The following is a 22530-nucleotide window of genomic DNA, read 5'->3' on the forward strand; positions in this document are numbered from 1 at the left end:
GCTTTCATAAATTGTCCCGTGAAGATCCAGGTTACAACTGGTCTTCAGTGACCCATACTTTTCATAAGAGGCGGTAGTCGGGCTCCCTGACCTTGTTAATATTGTTTCCTGGAATCCCCAAGGGGCGAAAAACGTGTTGTACAGGGGATCTATTGTTTCCTTGAATTCCCAAGGGGCGGAAAACATGATGTTGGGGGATCTGTTGTTTCCTGGAATCCCCAAGGGGCGGAAAAGGTGATGTACTGGGGATCTTTTGTTTCATAGAATTGCCCAGGGGTGGGAAACGTGATGTACTGGGAAACTATTCTTTTCCAGGAATTCCCAAGGGGCGGAAAACGTGATGTACTGGAGATCTATCATTTCCTTGAATTCCAAAGGGGCGGGAAATGTGATGTACTGGGAATCTATCGTTTCCAGGAATTCCCAAGGGGCGGAAAACGTGATGTACTGGGGATCCATTCTTTCAAAGAATCCCCAAGGTGCAGGAAATGTGATGTACTGGGGATCTATTCTTTCATAGAATTCCCGCGGGGCAGGAAACGTGATGTACTGGGGATCTATTCTTTCATAGAATTCCCGAGGGGCAGGAAATGTGATGTACTGGGGATCTATTCTTTCATAGAATTCCCGAGGGGCAGGAAACGTGATGTACTGGGGATCTATTCTTTCATAGAATTCCCGAGGGGCAGGAAATGTGATGTACTGGGGATCTATTCTTTCAGAGAATTCTCAAAGGGCGGAAAACGTGATGTACTGGGGATCCATTCTTTCATAGAATCCCCAAGGTGCAGGAAATGTGATGTAGTGGGGATCTGTCGATTCCTGGAATCCCCAAGGTGCAGGAAATGTGATGTAGTGGGGATCTATTCTTTCATAGAATTCCCAAGGGGCAGGAAACGTGATGTACTTGGGATCTATTCTTTCATAGAATTCCCAAGGGGCGGGAAACGTGATGTACTGGGGATCTATTCTTTCATAGAATTCCCAAGGGGCAGGAAACGTGATGTACTGGGGTTCTATTCTTTCATAGAATTCCCGAGGGGCAGGAAACGTGATGTACTGGGGATCTATTCTTTCATAGAATTCCCGAAGGGCAGGAAACGTGATGTACTGGGGATCTATTCTTTCATAGAATTCCCGAAGTGCAGGAAACGTGATGTACTGGGGATCTATTCTTTCATAGAATCCCAGAGGGGAGGGAAACGTGATGTACTTGGGATCTATTCTTTCATAGAATTCCCGAAGGGCAGGAAACGTGATGTACTGGGGATCTATTCTTTCATAGAATCCCAAAGGGGAGGAAAACGTGATGTACTGGGGATCTATTCTTTCATAGAATCCCCAAGGGGCGGGAAACGTGATGTACTGGGGATCTATTCTTTCATAGAATTCCTGAGGGGCAGGAAACGTGATGTACTGGGGATCTATTCTTTCATAGAATTCCCGCGGGGCAGGAAACGTGATGTACTGGGGATCTATTCTTTCATAGAATTGTAACCGGGTTTTCTTGGCTTTATCCATTATTTTAAACAGATGACACCAAGACGGCTACGGGGTGTGAGGCTTATGTTTATTATAATCACCATAAACACCCTGTAATAAGAAACAACAGATAATATAGTATATGCATATTAAAACATAATATATATCATATCATATCATCAAAGCAATACAATCATTTCTATTATTACTTACAACTAAGTATTATTAGATGATATAGAAATGGCTTACAATACATATTAACTAAAATGGTTAAACATACTCTATGTGTGGCACAAGGGTGTGAAACGTGATACCCTTGAAATGTCACCATTCGATCATGATATGTCCTGCAGAAGAAAGAGCAGGAATAAATACTTAGAGTGACTTCATACAATGAAATGAATAACAAAATGCATAGTTGGTGCAATTCCATTAATGTATATATAACTTGGCATGTATACAAGATAATATTAAAATACACTAAAGCTTAGGTTTAAAGTTCAGCCTCTAAACCACATTCATTCAAAACATCAACATTAATAGAAATATATGATTCAATGTAAATATAATTACTTCTTAGACGCTTATTTATAATGCATAATCTTTTACTATTTAATCCAATTTAGAAATAAAGATAGATTATAAACTAACCTTTTGTGGTGATCTATGAATACTCTCAGTGCAGTGCATAGTGAAGGTGGTAATATGGAGTTAGTCAGAGCAAGAAGGTAAAGTTTGAATGTGGCCAATCACAGGATCGCTTGGGGTGTGATTGATCAGCAGAGGGCTGGACAAAGAATGTAGTTGAGCTGGGGTTGTGATTGATCACTGAGGCCTGGACTTAGAATGATGGGATAAAAACAAACACACACCTGTTGAATAAAGTTCAACAGAAACAAAACTTGAAATAGATTTATTTACAAAAAGACTAAAATACAAATATATACACCTGCTACAGAATCCCCAAGGGGCGGGAAACGTGATGTACTGGGGATCTATTCTTTCATAGAATTCCCGAGGGGCAGGAAATGTGATGTACTGGGGATCTATTCTTTCATAGAATTCCCGAGGGGCAGGAAACGTGATGTACTGGGGATCTATTCTTTCATAGAATTCCCGAGGGGCAGGAAATGTGATGTACTGGGGATCTATTCTTTCAGAGAATTCTCAAAGGGCGGAAAACGTGATGTACTGGGGATCCATTCTTTCATAGAATCCCCAAGGTGCAGGAAATGTGATGTAGTGGGGATCTGTCGTTTCCTGGAATCCCCAAGGTGCAGGAAATGTGATGTAGTGGGGATCTATTCTTTCATAGAATTCCCAAGGGGCAGGAAACGTGATGTACTGGGGATCTATTCTTTCATAGAATTCCCAAGGGGCGGGAAACGTGATGTACTGGGGATCTATTCTTTCATAGAATTCCCGAAGGGCAGGAAACGTGATGTACTGGGGATCTATTCTTTCATAGAATTCCAAAGGGGCAGGAAACGTGATGTACTGGGGATCTATTGTTTCCAGGAATTCCCAATGGGCGGGAAACGTGATGTACTGGGGATCTGTTGTTTCCAGGAATTCCCAATGGGCGAAAAACGTGATGTACTGGGGATCTATTCTTTCATAGAATCCCCAAGGGGCGGGAAACGTGATGTACTGGGGATCTATTGTTTCCTGGAATCCCAAAGGGGCGGGAAACGTGATGTACTGGGGATCTATCGTTCCTGGAATTCGCAAGGGGAGGGAAACGTGATGTACTGGGGATCTATCTTTCCTGGAATTCCCAAGGGGAGGGAAACATGTAAAACATTGTGGTATTTCTACTGATTATGATGATTTATAAAATGCAATACCCAAAGAATTTCCATGAAGTCTGGCTTCATTACTTTCCTGAAAGTATGTAATTTTTTAACCAATGAACAAGTGAGAGAAGCCAGAAGGATATCAGTTATAATCCATGTTTGGCGCGGAAATGAACACAACAGCATTGTCTTAAAGAACATATATCAAGAATTTCTACACAGATGTAACATGGGAATTGTAAGTTTCATCCTATTAATGGGTGTTATTCTCCACCAAAGCTTAAAAATACATATTATCTCAGGATTGTTGATAATTCCTATATGCAACACATTGTAAATGTATCCAGGGTTTCAGGTCTTTGAAAGGCATTTAGAATTCACCTGATGAAGGAGTAAGCATATACTCCGAAACATTGTGTTCCTCATAATGAAGAAGTTGACAACCATATATTCTCTTCCTTATATCCAGGGTTTCTTTAATATAAACATTAAGCGAAAAAGGTTCAGTTATTGAGTAAGACGATATTACCTTTCAGGGGTTCGAACACATGTCTTGTTATTTCAAACAGAAATAGATGTGCATCAAATAGAATTTAGAGTTATCTTCTCTTGACAAGGCAATGTGCAAGCTCCTTCCCAGCGCGTGACACCTTCGTTACACTTTGCGAACGGGATATCGCTGTGAGGAGCTTGGGCAATGTTCAGAAACCGAAACGTCAAATGTTAAAATTGCACAACGCAAGCTCAGATAAAAATTAAAAGAGTTTGCGTTGATCGTGCATGACAGTTGCTGAATTCCAAGACAGCAGTACTATATCTATTCTGAGTTGTCAAAAAAGGTAAGCTGCGAATCAACGTTAATTTGTTTGTTGTGTTACACTGCAGTTGAGTCAAGAGACAAGACACAACAGTCTGTGTCGAGATAGATCGGGAGCGTAGCCCATACATAATAACACGCACATCGCGTTAGTGCTTGTTGTCTGTTTTTGGGTTTATGACTGAAAGGTCACCCTCAATATTTAATAGCAGCCGAGTGTAATTCCCAGCTGCCATGCATGTGCATTCCACGTCTTCTTTGGAAGAGGGTGTGTGCACCACTCGAGTACGAGGTTAACCGCCCTGTTTGCTCAGTTAGCTGCTGACGGCGCCGCTTGATATTTATTTCATTGAATCAGAGACCATATAATAGATATGGTCTCTGATTGAATGTTCGAATACATCTACCAACATGTAATTGCTGCAGTACATATTTTAATTAGTTATTGTTTCAACACATGCACTGTTAGTACCGAACGGTATCTTATTACTGATAGGATCTGTTTTCAGCATATTTTTAGCAGCCTGAAGAATATTTTCAACAGGCCCATCAAGACTACTCACTTACACTTTGATTCAGTTTCTGAACCGGTAAACAGTTTTATATGTGCCAACTCGTATTTGTTACTCTAGTTGGTTCAACATGTGGAATTGAGGAGGCTAAAACCAGAGACCATATAATAGACCACATGATAGATATGGCCTCTGCTAAAACTTACCACTGTAACCTCTCAATGTGTTGGATAGACTACAGAAAAGCTTAAGATTCTGTACCTCACGAATGGATTCTGAAGTCACTGGAATGCATTGATCTCCATTGGCAACTACTTGCCTTACTCAAGTCTTTAACGAATTGCATCATTTCTGTGAAAATGGCTACTGGAGACAGAGACTATTTATGTTTTATTCATTGGTAACATTGATTCTATTTTGACACAATATTTCCACCATATATATCATTGTCACCTGGTCACAGATACTTTTCATTATTAATTAAATAAATTTTTGTATAGTGAGTGAGTATGGATTTACGCCGCTTTTAGCAATAGTCCAGCAAAATCACGGCGGGTGACACCAGAAATGGTACACATTGTACCCATGTCGGGAATCGAACCCGGGGTCTTTGCCGTGACAAGCTAACGTTTTAACCACAAGGCTACCCCACCGCCCCATTTTTGGATAGCATAATATCAGCATGATTAGATCTACTTTTGTGAAATATGGGCAATTTCATCCGATTAAAAATTTATCAGTAGGCCTCTCTTTCAACTCAAGTTGGAAGCTACCTGATCTACATGCACAGTATAAATACAATGTAATTTATCTGCCTAATGGTATTTATGTTATAATATACTCAGATAAGTTTTGCAAGCAAGATAATGATATAATTATGATCAAAGCCATGAAATTGGTACCAGCATATCTCTCTTCATATCACTGAATATAATTAGGCTGATAAAACCCTGTTTTATAAAACCAATCTCATTAAAATCAGATCTTAGTTCTCGCTACCGCTAAACAAAGATCTGAGGACAATCCTTTAGGGGTCACGTCAGACCGACCTTTCATACGACCAATCAGGGCGTCGTTTACCAGTGAAAGTGACAGTCGGAATGTGATTTCTAATCATGCAGCCACGAAAACTTTAAAATGGTGTATTCCGAACGATAGTTACGGGCTTAAAGACTGAATCTATACAATCTGGACCATATATTAGACATTCGTGAATGTTCTTTTGTTCAGGTTTCAAATTTTTAAGTTTTAAGCGAGAATATGTTTCGAAGCATAGTCACCAGTTTGAAATTAGTGCCGTAAAGCACGAGAAAGCTGCCTTCTGATTGGCTAATGTTGACTTCTTGTCAGTAATTCAATTGGTCGGTCAGAGTTCGCGAAAGGTCAGTCTGACATGTCCCGTAATGGGATGTCCTCAGATCTTTGTTTAGCAGCAGCGAGAACTAAGATCTGATTTTAATGAGATTGGTATAAAACCAACCAATGTTTGAAAATGGTGTGTACTGTACTGGCTCGTGTGATTAGCATTTGGCAGTACTAGACGACTTGATTCAAGTCCCTAAAACGACTTTATTTGTTGTTTAGTTCAAATATTAAAGTAAATATCAATTGAGCGATTGTTCTGTCTGGCTGCCCTTGCCCTGTTATCTCGAACGTCTGGGTATCTTGAGGTTACGACAGACTGCCGCTAGGGTCATGATAACAGGGTTTGACTGTATGTATAACTGCACACTTTTATATGTGGAGATATTGTTGAGCATGAAATATCACCATCAAGAATTGTCTGGATCGAGAAAAATGACCTCCAGGTAATAAAATATTTTTATATAATGAAGTTCTAATGTTAGACAGACTGCAGTTTCTTACATGGTATGAAGCACATTGTACATTGTTCCTCCAGCTCTGTGTGTAGTTGCTATGTCCTCCTACAAACTACTGACCGATATGAATGCATGTGTGGGTATGTTGTTTCAGTCATGGCTGAAAAAGCGTTGAAATGCTTCGGGGCAGGGTACTCTGTCGCCAAGCCGATGTTCCCGAACAGACTTTCAGTGAAGACCGAGGGCCACAGCCTGCACGTTGTCACCTTTCAATCTGACCACAAGGACACACAGATCTTGTTTCATTTTGATGGTGAGCGTATATCCACATCTTGTGCCTTCTCGTATAAAGATATTTAGAGGGGGGCTTTTACTATGTATGATAAAACTTTAATGGCAATTTTCTCATTTAGAGGGGGACTTTGCTTGGGTTAGTAAGCAGTCCTGCAAGTTGTAGTCGAGTCATGAAAGATCACTTTGTGAGTCCCCACAACACATAAATCAAGGGAGCTTGTAGTTGTTGTGGCCTGTTTTCCAGATGTGTGTTGTCCTGTGTAAACCCGGAAAATCAGATTTTTGGCCATTACCATCTTGTTTGTTTTCAAAATTGAATGTATCTTGGTACATGTGTAGTGGGCCTATATATTCCTTCTTTCTTTTTTTATTTTTCATACATTTTGTGCTTCGAACGAATGCTCCCAAAAGGAGTCAGCTGAACTTTAGCATGCATTTATGAAGACATATGTTCAACAAATCGTTTTCAGACTGGCAAATCTTTGCAAACATGTTCTTCAGTAATACACCATAACAACTTGGGAAGGCGTAAGAATTTTTTTTAATGATTTTCATCGGTAAGATATTTTGTGATATTTCAGAATCCTATCCTAGTCGGATACCCAAGATAAAGGTTTCATCTTCAACTCTGACTGAAGATCAGAAATGTGATCTGTCTGAGTTTCTTCACCGCAAGGGCAAGGCCGAGGAATACAGCAACTCCCAAACACTGCCATTGTTGGTAGAGCATGCTGGAAAATGGCTGCAAGAGAATTATGGGAAAAAAACAAGTGAAGTCAAACGATGGAATAGAAATGAAATCCGGGAAGAGAGCTGGCAGTTGCAAGCCTGCCCAGAGACAGCTTCTGTGTCAAGTCCTGATCCAAGGGAGATAACTACAAGCACTCAAAGGGAGACAACTCCAACAGGAAGAAAACAAAGAGAGAAAAATGGAAACATGGCTCCTGAGTCATGGGCAGATTCAATCATACAGTTGAAGGCGGGGGACGATGAAGTAACCAGTTCTGACTGGAATGTTGTAGAGTCTAGGTCAAAGCCCATTAAAGTTTCAAAGAAAGAAAGTCAGAAGGTAAAGTTCACCCTAGACTCGGTGCCAAAGTTGGATGTGCCAGCTGACTCTCGCCGTGCGAATTACTTCGTCGCAATACGTTGCACCAATGGAGAGATCGGGGACGCAGTAACAGAGGTTGTCAAGAAGATGTTGAGTGTGGATAGCGTTTACCAGCCAATCTGCTACAACCGCAACGAGGTTCACGTCACCCTCACCACAGTGGCACTGCACTCGGACAGTGATGTCAACAAAGCTGTTAAAGCACTACAGGATGCGCGGGACGTGCTGATCGATCACGCCCCTACATCCTGTCTCAGGATCAGCGGCATTGATGAGTTCCAAGGAAGCAAGGTCGTGTTTGGCAAGGTCAGTGTTGAAGAAGACATCCTCCTGCTACGGAGGGTTGTGCGATGGGCTTTTGAGAAAGGTGGAATCTACCCAAAAGATAACTTTGACTACCATCCTCACATGACCCTTGCCAAGGTCAACATGGGCTTCACGAAAAAGACAGGCTTGCGGAATATCTCCCGTGTGGCATACGAGTCACTCTTGGACTATAGATTTGGCCAGCAGGGTGTGAAGGGGATCCACCTGTGTCAGATGGGTCATGAGAGGAGGGACGATGGCTTCTATGTCTGTCCAACACAGATCGACTTCAAGAAATAGAGGCACAGTCACACAATGCTTTAACTAATCACTGGAGCATAACACTAGAACACAACACTCTAACACAATGCTGGAACACAACACTAGAACACAACACAAAAGCATAACACTAGAACAACACGAAAATGTAACACAAAACTGGAACACAACATTTTAACGAAACACTCTAACACAATGCTGGAACACAGCACTAGAACTCAACACAAAAGTATAACACTAGAACACAAAATGTAACACATTGCTGGAACTGACCACTAGAATGCAACATTTTAACACAGTGCTGGAATACAACACTAGAACGCAACACTTAAACACAATGCTGGAACACAGCACTAGAACTCAACACAAAAGTATAACACTAGAACACAAAATGTAACACATTGCTGGAACTGACCACTAGAATGCAACATTTTATCACAGTGCTGGAATACAACACTAGAACGCAACACTTAAACACAATGCTGGAACACAGCACTAGAACACAACACAAAAGTATAACACTAGAACACAAAATGTAACACATTGCAGTTAAACACAACACTAAAAAACAGTTAAAAAAAAGATGCAAAAACACAATACTATAACACAACTTAGGAGCACAGTGCTATGACACATGACAATGGCAGCTTGCTTATATATCTAGGCAAACAAAGTTCTGTGATTGATATATAAACAAAAAATAATGTCCTGATGGGATATAAGAATATTTGGGGTGAATAACAGTTCTAGTTTCAGATATATTCTTATATCCCATCAGGACATTATTAGACATTGACTGTTGTGCTTCCTTTCATGCATCCTGTTTAATATATGACAACTGCTTGTATTTAACAACTTGGCATGATTGAGAGTCCAGTCTATGTCTAGGAGATGATATAGGCATCAAACAGGTCGTACTGGACGTCAGTGGATAAGTGACTGGCCATTTGATATTCTCTCTTGTGTGTGTGTGCGTGTGCGTGCTTGCGTGTGTGTGGAAAGGGCGGGGGGGAGAGGGGCTGGGATTTTGTATCGAGATTTGATATATATTCAGCTAGCCACTTTTTTTAAAAAACCTATGAGCCTGAATATTTTTAAGATTAACACTTGCTGCAACAATTTTTGGGGCAGGATGTTTCTTCTTCTTTTTAAAATCACAGCTTCCATCACCCACCCCTATAGCCATTCACATCAGAAAATCAAATGGCCGGTCCCTCACAATTGTATAGTACTTTATCATTTTTATTCAAAATACATTACATTAGATTAGATATTCTATATCATTTTCTATATTGTTTAATGATTTGATATTGGTTTGTTGATTATTACTTATCAATATTTTTAAATATTGCCGATGTGACGTAAAGCATAAACTCACTCACTATTATTATTATTACTTATTACATATTTTTGTTTGATCACTTGCTCTGTCACAATCAGAAAGCCAACTATGTACTCAATCTCATAAAATCAGATCTTAGTTCTCGCTACCGCTAAACAAAATATGTTTCGATGCGTAGTCGCCAATTTGAAATTAGTGCTGTAAACATGGTAAAACACAAGAAAGCTGCCTTCTGATTGGCTAATGTCGACTTCTTGTCAGTAATTCCATTGGTCGGTCAGAGTTTGCGAAAGGTCAGTCTGACATGACCCTTAATGGGATGTCCTCAGATCTTTGTTTAGCGGCAGCAAGAACTAAGATCTGATTTTAATGAGATTGGCCATGTACTGCTTGTACTGCTGTGTCCAGGGTTCCATGAATGCCCCCCATGCCCCATGCTTGCTGTAGAACCTACTGACCGGCAGGTATCGATGGCAGTTGCAGTGTTGGGTTACATGTGTCCATAGCAGAGTGCACAGGATTATTATCCCCGCCACAAAGTGGAAGGAGGATATGGGAATAGGTGCTGTCAGTCCTTCCTTCTGTTGGACCATCACATTTCATTTCTGAAGCAGAACTAAAAAAACACGAGAGATATCTTAAACAAACTTGGCACATTGAAAGGTTTCGTGGTGAACTGGTGCCTTTCGATAGTTTGGTTTTTAAAAAAAAAAAATACTTTTCGAGTTTCCACAGCAAGGACTTTCACTTAGACTTAAAATGGCGGTGGTGCTCATTTCCAGAGGGTTACTGCCTTGCTCACAACCAGACACGTCATCAGGTCATACTGGCGGGGGATAGGAGTAGTTCATGTTTGGTTTTTATAAACGTTTGTGGTCTCTTATGGCACCAATAGGTTCAGTGTTAGTGTTCCCCATGTGGGTGCAATGTGTGAAGCCCAAGGTGAAGCAGGTCTTAGACATCTACCACTTTGGTGAAATCCACGAGCACGGATATGGTGCTGGCAAACCTAGAATCAATCGGGGTGAACCGGGATTTGGAACCACGATCATAGGTTTCTGGTGTGCTCAAGGGACGCAGCTGTGCACAGCGAATTGTGACGACTGGGCCACCCATGTCTCCTATACACTTGAGTAAATGTTTCTATGTTAGATCAGAGTGTTTATTACTCTCAAAGCAAGACCTGACTATTTTTAAGGCACTGAAATAAGCATTTCTGTAAATGCATCAAGTTTCCACCTCTCATTGGGGCCAGTCAAACGGACTTTGCAGGAAAGTGTTTACTCTGTAACCATGGTTACTACATATTTCTGCTGTATGGGAGACTGCCTAAGTACAGAACTGTATCCAGTCAGCATGAAGTATTTATTCTGTAACCATGGTAACCACATATTTATCATCATTTTAATCAATCTTAATTACATCAAGCAGTCTCGGAATGCAAAATATGTAGTAGTATCTGTTAGTAATTTTTATACACTCAATTACAAAAGTAACGGATCGTAAATTTAGCAGTCTGAACAGATTGATTACTCTTCTGACATTTTCTGCTTTATTTATTTTGTTTGAGTTGTTAACTGCTAATATTTTGTTAGCAACAGCATAAATAGAAAATGAAATAAGACATGTTAATACATGGCTAGATGGGTTCTATTCATGCGATACAATTTCTCAAGTAGTCAAGTCTTTCAATTATGGAAAAAACACATTGGCTGTCACTGTGCAAGCTTTGTGGTCAATCGGTACTTCTTTTTTAAAATGTGACAAATTGTTGGTGTCAGATGAATAACTTTGTTACCCTGCGTAGATCTATTTGTCCAAAGAAACACTGCCTCATTTTCCTGTCTTCATATCACTAGCTGTGATGCAGAACTTGTTGTGTTGCATCAAATGAACCAGTGATGATGTCAAGCGTCTACATCCAGTTTGCATTGACAATAATCATATGATTGTAACACAGATAAAGCTCATTCTTAACTTCATTAGGCCTTGCCTTTTACATTTCCTTGTTCTAAACTGATATTTCAAATTCCAACATAAACAAATTATTAATGTTATGCCTTTTTCTCTTCACACCAACAGATATCTGCACAATGACTCTTACTATTTTATTTAATATCTTGGCATACTTGTGCATGTGTACTAGTATTTGATTACACGTGCATGACTTTTTAGCAGTCATCTGTTTCTGAACGGAATAGTATGCCAATAAAGATAAGTAACATGAAAATAGGACTCTGGTATTCTTTCATGTTTTGAGAACCAATCAATTTCATTGTGAAAACATTTTTAATTTCTTACATAAGTTACTTTGATCTTCAAAATTAAATTGAGGAGATTAAATTATGCAGTCTAATTCATTTCAGTCAGTCTGTCTAACATCCAGTCCTATGTTTCAGGCAATAATAAATGAATGAAAATTTAAGAAAAAATATACCCTGCCTGAGTGAATCAGTCAATATACATATTGACTGATTATAGACACTGACTGTACATATGTAAGTATAATCTGTTATATGCAAAAACAAATAACATGGATTCAATTTGCATTTATTTAACCATCAGAAGATTTGATGATAAATTTTCTAAATTCATATTTTCTATATAATAATATCTACAAAATATACTTTATACTACAGGTGTCTTGAAGTACTGTTCAATGTAAATCAGGATACATAGCTACAGTGGGATAGTGTGTGGGTTTGTATGGGAAATAATTTGTCAACATTAAAACAAATATAATGTTACTAAAACAAGAAGATATAACTATGATTTACATCTATATATGTATCATACACATTTTGTGGGGTGGTCAGTATGATTTGTTGTTTGTTGGGACAAATCTCTGTTATTTACTACTATTTTAAGAGCATGAGTATCAGAATTCTGTAAGAAATGATGGATCAATGAATTAAACACCTATGATGACTCAGAGCACTTATTGGTGGGACACATGTTATAAGGGGCAGAATAGTATGGGTAAATCTCTTACTTCAAAGTATGATGACTAATTTGTACATTGCAACTGAGTAACTGAGTGCTGAATAGATGAATGGTAGATTTTCATTTGGCATATTTCTAAAAAATAACACACTTTTAAATATTCAGATGCAACTTTTATTTTGATATAAAAAGTAACATTTAAAATCTTTTGTTTTATTATTGTGAACGTTATTTCTTCATAAACTATTTGTAAAGGCACGGATGTATACTTAGTTTATAGATCATTGGTAAAGGGTTGGGCCTGTCAAAGTTGTCTGTGTGCTGCAAATGTATTTAGATCTATAGGCGTATCGCTAATTTTATTAAATTGAAGTACATGGTGGTACTTGTTGAGATTTGAATGCTTCGAATTGTGGTGGCAAATAACACAAAGGCTGATAAATAAAACGAGTCTGCATTATTTCATCGATGCTGGTCCAGACTGAGAATGCCTCGCTGTTTTCTGACGTATAAAATACCGTGGCAATATACTGTTTTTCATAACGTTTTTCCCGCTATCTTCCACGGTGACAATTCGTCTTGTAGTTGAAGACTCAACAAATATTGATATTATAAACTAATAATCACTACCAAATATCTGCTAGTTAAAAAAATTCAGTTGTAAACGACCGTTTTTGAACGAAGGTGCCACAGGGTAGCTCTTCGGCTCGGCTCCGTCTCTACATGTCAGTAGTTGTCGCAGCGCGCATTGACCCGGGAACCAGACCGGAAGCGACAGGTTGGACCCTAAGCTGGTTCCCGGCTCCCTACGCGCGTCGTCAACTTGCGCCTATATTGTGATATTAGAGACGGGGCCCAGCTTAGTTGGACCCAAGCTCCTCACAGCGATAGACCATTCGCTGCAAGCTGAGCTCTCTATACTACTCTCTATTAAGCTGCGAAACTACTTGTTTATAAAGTGCAATAATAATGGGACCATCAGCTTGACATAGTAACAATAGTTTTCTCAACATATGCTTTACAGACCCGTGAGGATTCGGGGTAGAATAGGTCTTCAGCAACCCATGCTTGCCATAAAAGGCGACTATACTCGTCGTAAGAGGCGACTGACGGGATCGGGTGGTCAGACTCGCTGACTTGGTTGACTCGCATGTCATCGATCCCAATTGCGTGGATCGATGCTCATGATGTCAATCACTGGATTCTCTGGTCCAAACTTGATTTTTTACAGACCGAGTCATATAGCGGGAATATTGCTGAGTGCGGCATGAAACAACAAACAAACAACAATAGAAAGCTTTTCTGGTCATGAGTAGTCAAACTTGTGTTCACTGCTCTTTTGACATGGAGGATGAAGAAAGCTTCTGACCGATGTGGAAACTTAGTTCCCTAGTACATAAGTATAAGTGATAAAAGTAATAACCAGTAAAAAGGGTAACCTAAACATTATCTGATGTGGTTCGAACATGTGTTTTGTACATATGCAAATAAGATAGATGCCCCAAACATAGTTTAGAGTTATCTTCCCTTGACAAGGAAGTGAAACCGGTAGCACCAGTCGATCTGACACCAGCAGAGACCGTTATGTACAAGGAAATAAATAGTGTTTGAAATGTGTTGATGGCATGTGACAGTTGAGGCAACTATTCACAGACAGCGGAACTATATCTTTCCTGAGTTGTCATCGATCAGGTAATTCATAATTTTCATCTTGGTGGCACTACGAGAAAATTTGGTGTCCATATAGGTACGAGGGTTATCCATCATTCGTCACATTGTTTGTGTACAAGTCCACGTGACAGCTCGTGTATGGTCTATTTATAGATAACGTTTCTAAAGGCTTTTCTCTGCTAACGTTATGCGTACTCTGTCTCTTCTGACGCTGGTAGTCCACTCAGGGATAACATACACTATGACGCAGTTCCGCACCTTTACACCGTGGGTGGATTATAACTTTGTTCTAATTCGCTTTTCACAAACGAACATAAATATATCCACCAAGTATAACGTTCCACACAGACCACACACCAGTATATGGTCGCTGAACGTACGCAGCTCAAGCGTAATGCCTACCACAGCAGACAAGCAAGCCGGCCTCTGAATGATCACAAAGCAATAATACAATCTCTTCAAGTCAACCCTCAGGCCTGTGAAGACCTTACCGTACTCATCCTATATCCGAAACACACAATTCAAAACTATAGATGTGCCCAAAACAAGCTTGATAAAACTTGGAAGTTCTATTTTCTTTAATTATGGCCCTTATGTACTTATATCGGCGACGTTGTTTTCTTCTGCTTGTTATGAATTCTGCTCAGTTTGGTCCACAACTTTTACCTTCCATAGCTATTTCCATCCCAACAAACGTATCCCATTCTGTTGATAAGAGGGTCTATGTGAGGGTCAGGTGACCCGCGCTAAGTTCCTCCCCATGTCACGTGCTAGGCTTTATAACCCTGTGGGAAATGCAGGGTGGAAAGAGACCTGTACTGATTATTGAACTCTTTCCAGGAACTGTCGACTTTCTTAGCATAAATTCCCTGAACTCATAAACAAGGTTGAACAGTTTCTAAGTCATCGAGAGGCTTGTGTACAGAGGACTTACTTACTTACTTTGGAGATTTAACGTGCGCTTTCCGACTGATGCGTATTTCGCACACGGGCCCGGCCAGGCCATTTAATGTGTTTCCGAAAGGGGCGAAAGTGGTGTTTGCAACCCAAGAGGGGGCTTTAGGGGTTGCTTATATAGAATTTTGGAATTTTGAGATTTGGAATAGATGCCGATGGGGTTGGGGAGGAGAACTAAGGGAGCTGGGTATGGTGGATGTTTGTTTGTTTATGTAATTTTGATTTGGTAGATTATAGTGTTTTTAGATGCGTTTTATTAGTTCCGTTTTGATTAAGAATACGCCTAAGGCCTTGAAGTTTTCTAGTTTATTTTGTGGGTTTAGTATTGCTTCTAGAGTGAGAGCCTTGTTTAGATTGAGGGTGGTTTGTAATGCGGTTCAATGTGTAAGGTAGTGTGTGCAGTGGATGAGTGCGTGTTCTGGGGTTTCTAGTTGTTTGCAGTGTGGGCAGTTACCTGTAGTGTGTTTTTAGGTGGTTGTTTAGGTTGGTGTGTCCTGTTTGGAGTTTAGTGATTACTCTGTCGATTTCTTTTGATGGATAGAGAATTTTTGGTTTGGTTAGTGGTTTGCTGAGTACTTTTTTGATTTGGCTAATAGAGTTTAGATAAAGGTTATGCCATTTTTTGGTGATTTTTAGCTTGTTTACGCTTTTAATTTCTGATTTTGAGATTGGTAAGTTTAAGCTTATTTCTGGGATTTTGAGGGATAGTTTAGCTGCTCTATCGGCGTTTTCATTACCGTATATTCCTACGTGGGCGGGTATCCACAAGAAGGTTATTCGTTTGCCTGCCTTAGTTAGGTCGTTGGAGCTTTAAAGTATTTGATTTATTAATTTAGGTCGGTTTTTGGTAATTTTGTTTTGGAGGGCTTGCAGTCCACTAAGGGAGTCGGTAAGTATTAGGATTTTTTTTGTGTTTTTTGGATTCTTGGTTATGGAGGGCTGAGGCCATGCCCATTAGTTCTGCCGTGAATATTGATTGGTCATTTGGGAGTCGGAAGGATTGTGTGGTTTTAGTTGGTTGTGTGGTATGGACTCCGAAACCTTTGTGTTTGGAGGTCGGATCTGAAGATCCGTCCGTGTAAATGTGACACCAATTTGGCCAATTTTCGTGTTTGTATGCTAGTGTGGTGGTTTTAGCTATGTTTGGGTCGGTTTGTTTATTTATTTGGCTAGCTAGTGTTGTGTCTATTTTGGGTATTTTAAGTTTAGGGGTGAAGATATTTGATTGTTTGCAGTTTTGTTTAAGATTTTTAATTGGTGTTCATTTAGGTAGTTTGTTATTCTTTGGGATATTGGGGTAAGTAAGGGGTGTTTACGAGCTAGAGCTTGGTTTTTGGGGCTGATGTTTTGGTTTATTAAGTTTTGGATGAGAGGGTTTGATTGGGACGCGGCCCAGAAATTTAAGCTTAGCTGTTCCCTGCGTAGACTTAGTGGCATTTCTCCTGTTAAGGCCTGAAGTGAAGTGTAGGAGGTGCCATGTTGGGTGCGTGTAATTAGTTTGAGGGCCTGATATTGTATTGAGTCAAGTTTTTTAGATAGAGAGTTGTTTAGGGTGTTGTATATGGCACAGCCGTAGTCTAGTTTTGATCTAATTAGTGATATGTAGAGAGAGAGGAGGGTATCTTTGGAGGCTCCCCAGTTAGAGCCAGTTAGGCATCTTAGGGTGTTTAGGTCTTTACTGCATTTAGTTGTTAGGTTTTGGATGTGAGCATCCCTGGTGAGATGTTCATCGAAAATAAGTCCTAAGAATTTGGTTTGTTTTTGAAATTGATTGTTTGGTTGTTTAGCTGGAGGATTGGGGAGGCGGGTTTCATGTTTTTATGTTTGAATACTATTCCTGTTTTTTTTCTGAGTTAAGGGAGAAGCCCCATTTGTCAGCCCATTGTTGTATTTTATTAAGAGATTTTTGGAGTAAATTTTGGGCCATTTTAATGTTTTTAGTGCGGATCCAGAGGGCTCCATCATCCGCGAATTTCGATGTGTTTACTTTAGGGGATAGGCCCTCGAATAGATCGTTTATCATTATATTGAAGAGGATGGGGCTGAGGATACTGCCCTGGGGAGTGCCATTTTCTAGGGGACATTGGTCCGATAGTGTTTGGTCTATACCCACGGTTATTTTACGATTGTTTAGGAAGTCCTGGATGTAGTTTATTATCTGACCTTTGAGTCCTATTTTTTTAAGTTTTTGTATTGTACAGAGGATGTGGTATTATGGTTATATGTAGGTGTTATATAGGCGTTGTACCACATTTTAAACGTGTGTATCGCCTACAGGACGTGACAATTTTACACATGTGTATCGCCTTCAGGACGTGACAGTTTTACTCGTGTATCGCCCACAGGACGTGACAGTTTTACACATGTGTATCGCCTACAGGACGTGACAGTTTAACACATGTGTATCGCCTTTAGGGCGTGACAGTTTAACACGTGTGTATCGCCTTTAGGGCGTGACAGTTAAACACATGTGTATCGCCTACAGGACATGACAGTTTAACACATGTGTATCGCCTTCAGGATGTGACAGTTTAACACGAGTGTATCGCCTTTAGGGCGTGACAGTTTAACACGTGTGTATCGCCTTCAGGACGTGACAGTTTAACACATGTGTATCGGCTACATGACGTGACAGTTTTACACATGTGCATCGCCTTCAGGACGTGACAGTTTTACACATGTGCATCGCCTTCAGGACGTGACAGTTTTACACATGTGCATCGCCTTCAGGACGTGACAGTTTTACACGTGTATCGCCTACAGGACGTGATAGTTTTACACGAGTGTATCGCCTTCAGGACGTGACAGTTTTACACGTGTGTATCGCCTTCAGGACGTGACAGTTTAACACGTGTGTATCGCCTTCAGGACGTGACAGTTTTACACGTGTATCGCCTACATGACGTGACAGTTTAACACATGTGCATCGCCTTCAGGATGTGACAGTTTTACACGTGTGTATCGCCTACAGGACGTGATAGTTTTACACGCGTGTATCGCCTTCAGGACGTGACAGTTTTACACGTGTGTATCGCCTTCAGGACGTGACAGTTTTACACATGTGTATCGCCTTCAGGACGTGACAGTTTTACACGAGTGTATCGCCTTCAGGACGTGACAGTTTTACACATGTGTATCGCCTACAGGACGTGACAGTTTTACACCTGTGCATCGCCTACAGGACGTGACAGTTTTACATGTGTGTATCGCCTTCAGGACGTGACAGTTTTACACGTGTGTATCGCCTTCAGGATGTGACAGTTTTACACATGTGCATCGCCTACAGGACGTGACAGTTTTACATGTGTGTATCGCCTACAGGACGTGACAGTTTTACATGTGTGTGTCGCCTTCAGGACATGACAGTTTTACACGTGTGTATCGCCTTCAGGACGTGACAGTTTAACACGTGTGTATCGCCTTCAGGACGTGACAGTTTAACACGTGTGTATCGCCTACAGGACGTGACAGTTTTACACATGTGCATCGCCTTCAGGACGTGACAGTTTTACACGTGTGTATCGCCTACAGGACATGACAGTTTTACACCTGTGTATCGCCTACAGGACGTGACAGTTTTACACCTGTGTATCGCCTACAGGACGTGACAGTTTTACACATGTGTATCGCCTTCAGGACGTGACAGTTTTACACGTGTGTATCGCCTAACTCAACCAGACTTTTTGTATCAGTAGTCCTGATGTTACAATCCGACTTTCTGTAACAGTAACCATGATGTTACAACCAGACTTTCTGTATCAGTAACCATGATGTTACAACCAGACTTTCTGTATCAGTAACCGTGATGTTACAACCAGACTTTCTGTATCAGTAACCATGATGTTACAACCAGACTTTCTGTATCAGTAACCATGATGTTACAACCAGACTTTCTGTATCAGTAACCATGATGTTACAACCAGACTTACTGTATCAGTAACCGTGATGTTACAACCAGACTTTTTGTATCAGTAACCGTGATTTTACAACCAGACTTAACATCCAGACTTACTGTATCAGTAACCGTGATGTTACAACCAGACTTTCTGTATCAGTAACCGTGATGTCACAACCAGACTTAACATCCAGACTTACTGTATCAGTAACCGTGATGTTACAACCAGACTTAACATCCAGACTTACTGTATCAGTAACCATGATGTTACAACCAGACTTAACATCCAGACTTACTGTATCAGTAACCGTGATGTCACAACCAGACTTTCTGTATCAGTAACCATCATGTCACAACCAGACTTAACATCCAGACTTACTGTATCAGTAACCATGATGTTACAACCAGACTTAACATCCAGACTTACTGTATCAGTAACCGTGATGTCACAACCAGACTTTCTGTATCAGTAACCATGATGTTACAACCAGACTTTCTGTATCAGTAACCATGATGTTACAACCAGACTTTCTGTATCAGTAACCGTGATGTTACAACCAGACTTTCTGTATCAGTAACCATGATGTTACAACCAGACTTTCTATATCAGTAACCGTGATGTCACAACCAGACTTAACATCCAGACTTACTGTATCAGTAACCGTGATGTCACAACCAGACTTAACATCCAGACTTACTGTATCAGTAACTGTGATGTTACAACCAGACTTTCTGTATCAGTAACCGTGATGTCACAACCAGACTTAACATCCAGACTTACTGTATCAGTAACCGTGATGTCACAACCAGACTTAACATCAAGACTTACTGTATCAGTAACCGTGATGTCACAACCAGACTTTCTGTATCAGTAACCGTGATGTTACAACCATACTTTCTGTATCAGTAACCATCATGTTACATCCAGACTTTCTGTATCAGTAGTTCTGATGTTACATTCAGACTTTTTGTATCAGTAACCATGATGTTACAACCAGACTTTCTGTATCAGTAACCATGATGTTACAACCAGACTTTCTGTATCAGTAACCATGATGTTACAACCAGACTTTCTGTATCAGTAACCGTGATGTTACAACCAGACTTTCTGTATCAGTAACCATGATGTTACAACCAGACTTTCTATATCAGTAACCGTGATGTGACAACCAGACTTAACATCCAGACTTACTGTATCAGTAACCGTGATGTCACAACCAGACTTAACATCCAGACTTACTGTATCAGTAACTGTGATGTTACAACCAGACTTTCTGTATCAGTAACCGTGATGTCACAACCAGACTTAACATCCAGACTTACTGTATCAGTAACCGTGATGTTACAACCAGACTTTCTGTATCAGTAACCGTGATGTCACAACCAGACTTTCTGTATCAGTAACCGTGATGTCACAACCAGGCTTAACATCCAGACTTACTGTATCAGTAACTGTGATGTTACAACCAGACTTTCTGTATCAGTAACTATGATGTTACAACCAGACTTACTGTATCAGTAACCGTGATGTCACAACCAGACTTTCTGTATCAGTAACCGTGATGTCACAACCAGACTTAACATCCAGACTTACTGTATCAGTAACCGTGATGTCACAACCAGACTTTCTGTATCAGTAACCATGATGTTACAACCAGACTTTCTATATCAGTAACCATGATGTCACAACCAGACTTAACATCCAGACTTACTGTACTATTAACCGTGATGTCACAACCAGACTTAACATCCAGACTTTCTGTATCAGTAACCGTGATGTTACAACCAGACTTTCTGTATCAGTAACCATGATGTCACAGCCATACTTAACATCCAGATTTACTGTATCAGTAACCGTGATGTTACAACCAGACTTTCTGTATCAGTAACCGTGATGTCACAACCAGACTTTCTGTATCAGTAACCGTGATGTCACAACCAGGCTTAACATCCAGACTTACTGTATCAGTAACTGTGATGTTACAACCAGACTTTCTGTATCAGTAACTATGATGTTACAACCAGACTTACTGTATCAGTAACCGTGATGTCACAACCAGACTTTCTGTATCAGTAACCGTGATGTCACAACCAGACTTAACATCCAGACTTACTGTATCAGTAACCGTGATGTCACAACCAGACTTTCTGTATCAGTAACCATGATGTTACAACCAGACTTTCTATATCAGTAACCATGATGTCACAACCAGACTTAACATCCAGACTTACTGTACTATTAACCGTGATGTCACAACCAGACTTAACATCCAGACTTTCTGTATCAGTAACCGTGATGTTACAACCAGACTTTCTGTATCAGTAACCATGATGTCACAGCCATACTTAACATCCAGATTTACTGTATCAGTAACCGTGATGTCACAACCAGACTTAACATCCAGACTTACTGTATCAGTAACCGTGATGTCACAACCAGACTTAACATCCAGACTTTCTGTATCAGTAACCGTGATGTTACAACCAGACTTAACATCCAGACTTACTGTATCAGTAACCGTGATGTTACAACCAGACTTTCTGTATCAGTAACCGTGATGTTACAACCAGACTTAACATCCAGACTTTCTGTATCAGTAACCATGATGTTACAACCAGACTTAACATCCCGACTTTCTGTATCAGTAACCGTGATGTTACAACCAGACTTAACATCCAGACTTAATGTATCAGTAACCGTGATGTTACAACCAGACTTTCTGTATCAGTAACCATGATGTGACAGCTGTGAAATGTCAGAAGCCACGCCTGTGGAATCAGACCGAATAAGGCGACTATGAGTGTTGTAAGAAACGGGATCGGGTGGTCAGGTTCGCTGACTAGGTTGATGAATGTCATCGATCCCAATTGCGTGGGCCGATGCTCATAATGTCAATCACTGGATTGTCTAGTCCAGACTCGATTAATTACAGACTGCCATCATGGAGCTGGACTTTTGCTGAGTATGGCGTTAAACAACAAAGAAACTAACTGCAGCTGGTAAATGATACTACAGTTGGTACATGATACTACAGTTGGTAAATGATACTACAGTTGGTAAATGATACTACAGTTGGTAAATGATACTGATGTTGATAAATGATACTACAGTTGGTAAATGATACTAATGCTGGTAAATGACACTACAGTTGGTAAATGATACTGATGTTGATAAATGATACTACAGTTGGTAAATGGCACTACAGCTGGTAAGTGACACTACAGTTGGTAAATGCGATACAGCTGGTAAAGGGCACTACAGCTGGTAAGTGACACTACAGCTGGTAAATGATACTACAATTGGT

At 40.2% G+C, this 22530-nt stretch overlaps 2 protein-coding genes across 3 annotated transcripts in view; both read left to right on the plus strand.

Annotated features, from left to right (window-relative positions):
* Positions 1-3992: 3992 nt before the first annotated feature.
* Positions 3993-11989, plus strand: LOC139445762 (A-kinase anchor protein 7-like). Its single transcript, XM_071226974.1, has 3 exons — positions 3993-4117; positions 6582-6740; positions 7303-11989. Exons 2-3 carry the CDS (start codon positions 6584-6586, stop codon positions 8436-8438), a joined length of 1293 nt encoding a protein of 430 aa, XP_071083075.1. The 5' UTR covers positions 3993-4117; positions 6582-6583; the 3' UTR covers positions 8439-11989.
* Positions 11990-14247: 2258 nt separating this feature from the next.
* The window catches only part of LOC139445056 (uncharacterized), a 53232-nt gene continuing 44949 nt past the window's right edge, over positions 14248-22530 (plus strand). For both annotated transcript variants that reach the window (XM_071226131.1, XM_071226130.1), the window contains exon 1: positions 14248-14394. The gene's annotated coding sequence lies outside the window, so the exon portion shown is untranslated. The remainder of the gene's footprint in view (positions 14395-22530) is intronic.

The sequence above is a fragment of the Haliotis cracherodii genome, unplaced genomic scaffold (assembly GCF_022045235.1).
Source record: "Haliotis cracherodii isolate W230 unplaced genomic scaffold, xgHalCrac1.p SCAF_6, whole genome shotgun sequence".
In the NCBI taxonomy this organism is placed as follows: Eukaryota; Metazoa; Mollusca; class Gastropoda; order Lepetellida; family Haliotidae; genus Haliotis; species Haliotis cracherodii.

Coding starts and splice junctions, on each gene's coding strand:
- LOC139445762 (XM_071226974.1), top strand. CDS start 6,584: ATGGCTGAAAAAGCGTTGAAATGCTTCGGGGCAGGGTACTCTGTCGCC. Junction 6,741..7,302: donor GATCTTGTTTCATTTTGATG/GTGAGCGTATAT, acceptor GTGATATTTCAG/AATCCTATCCTAGTCGGATA.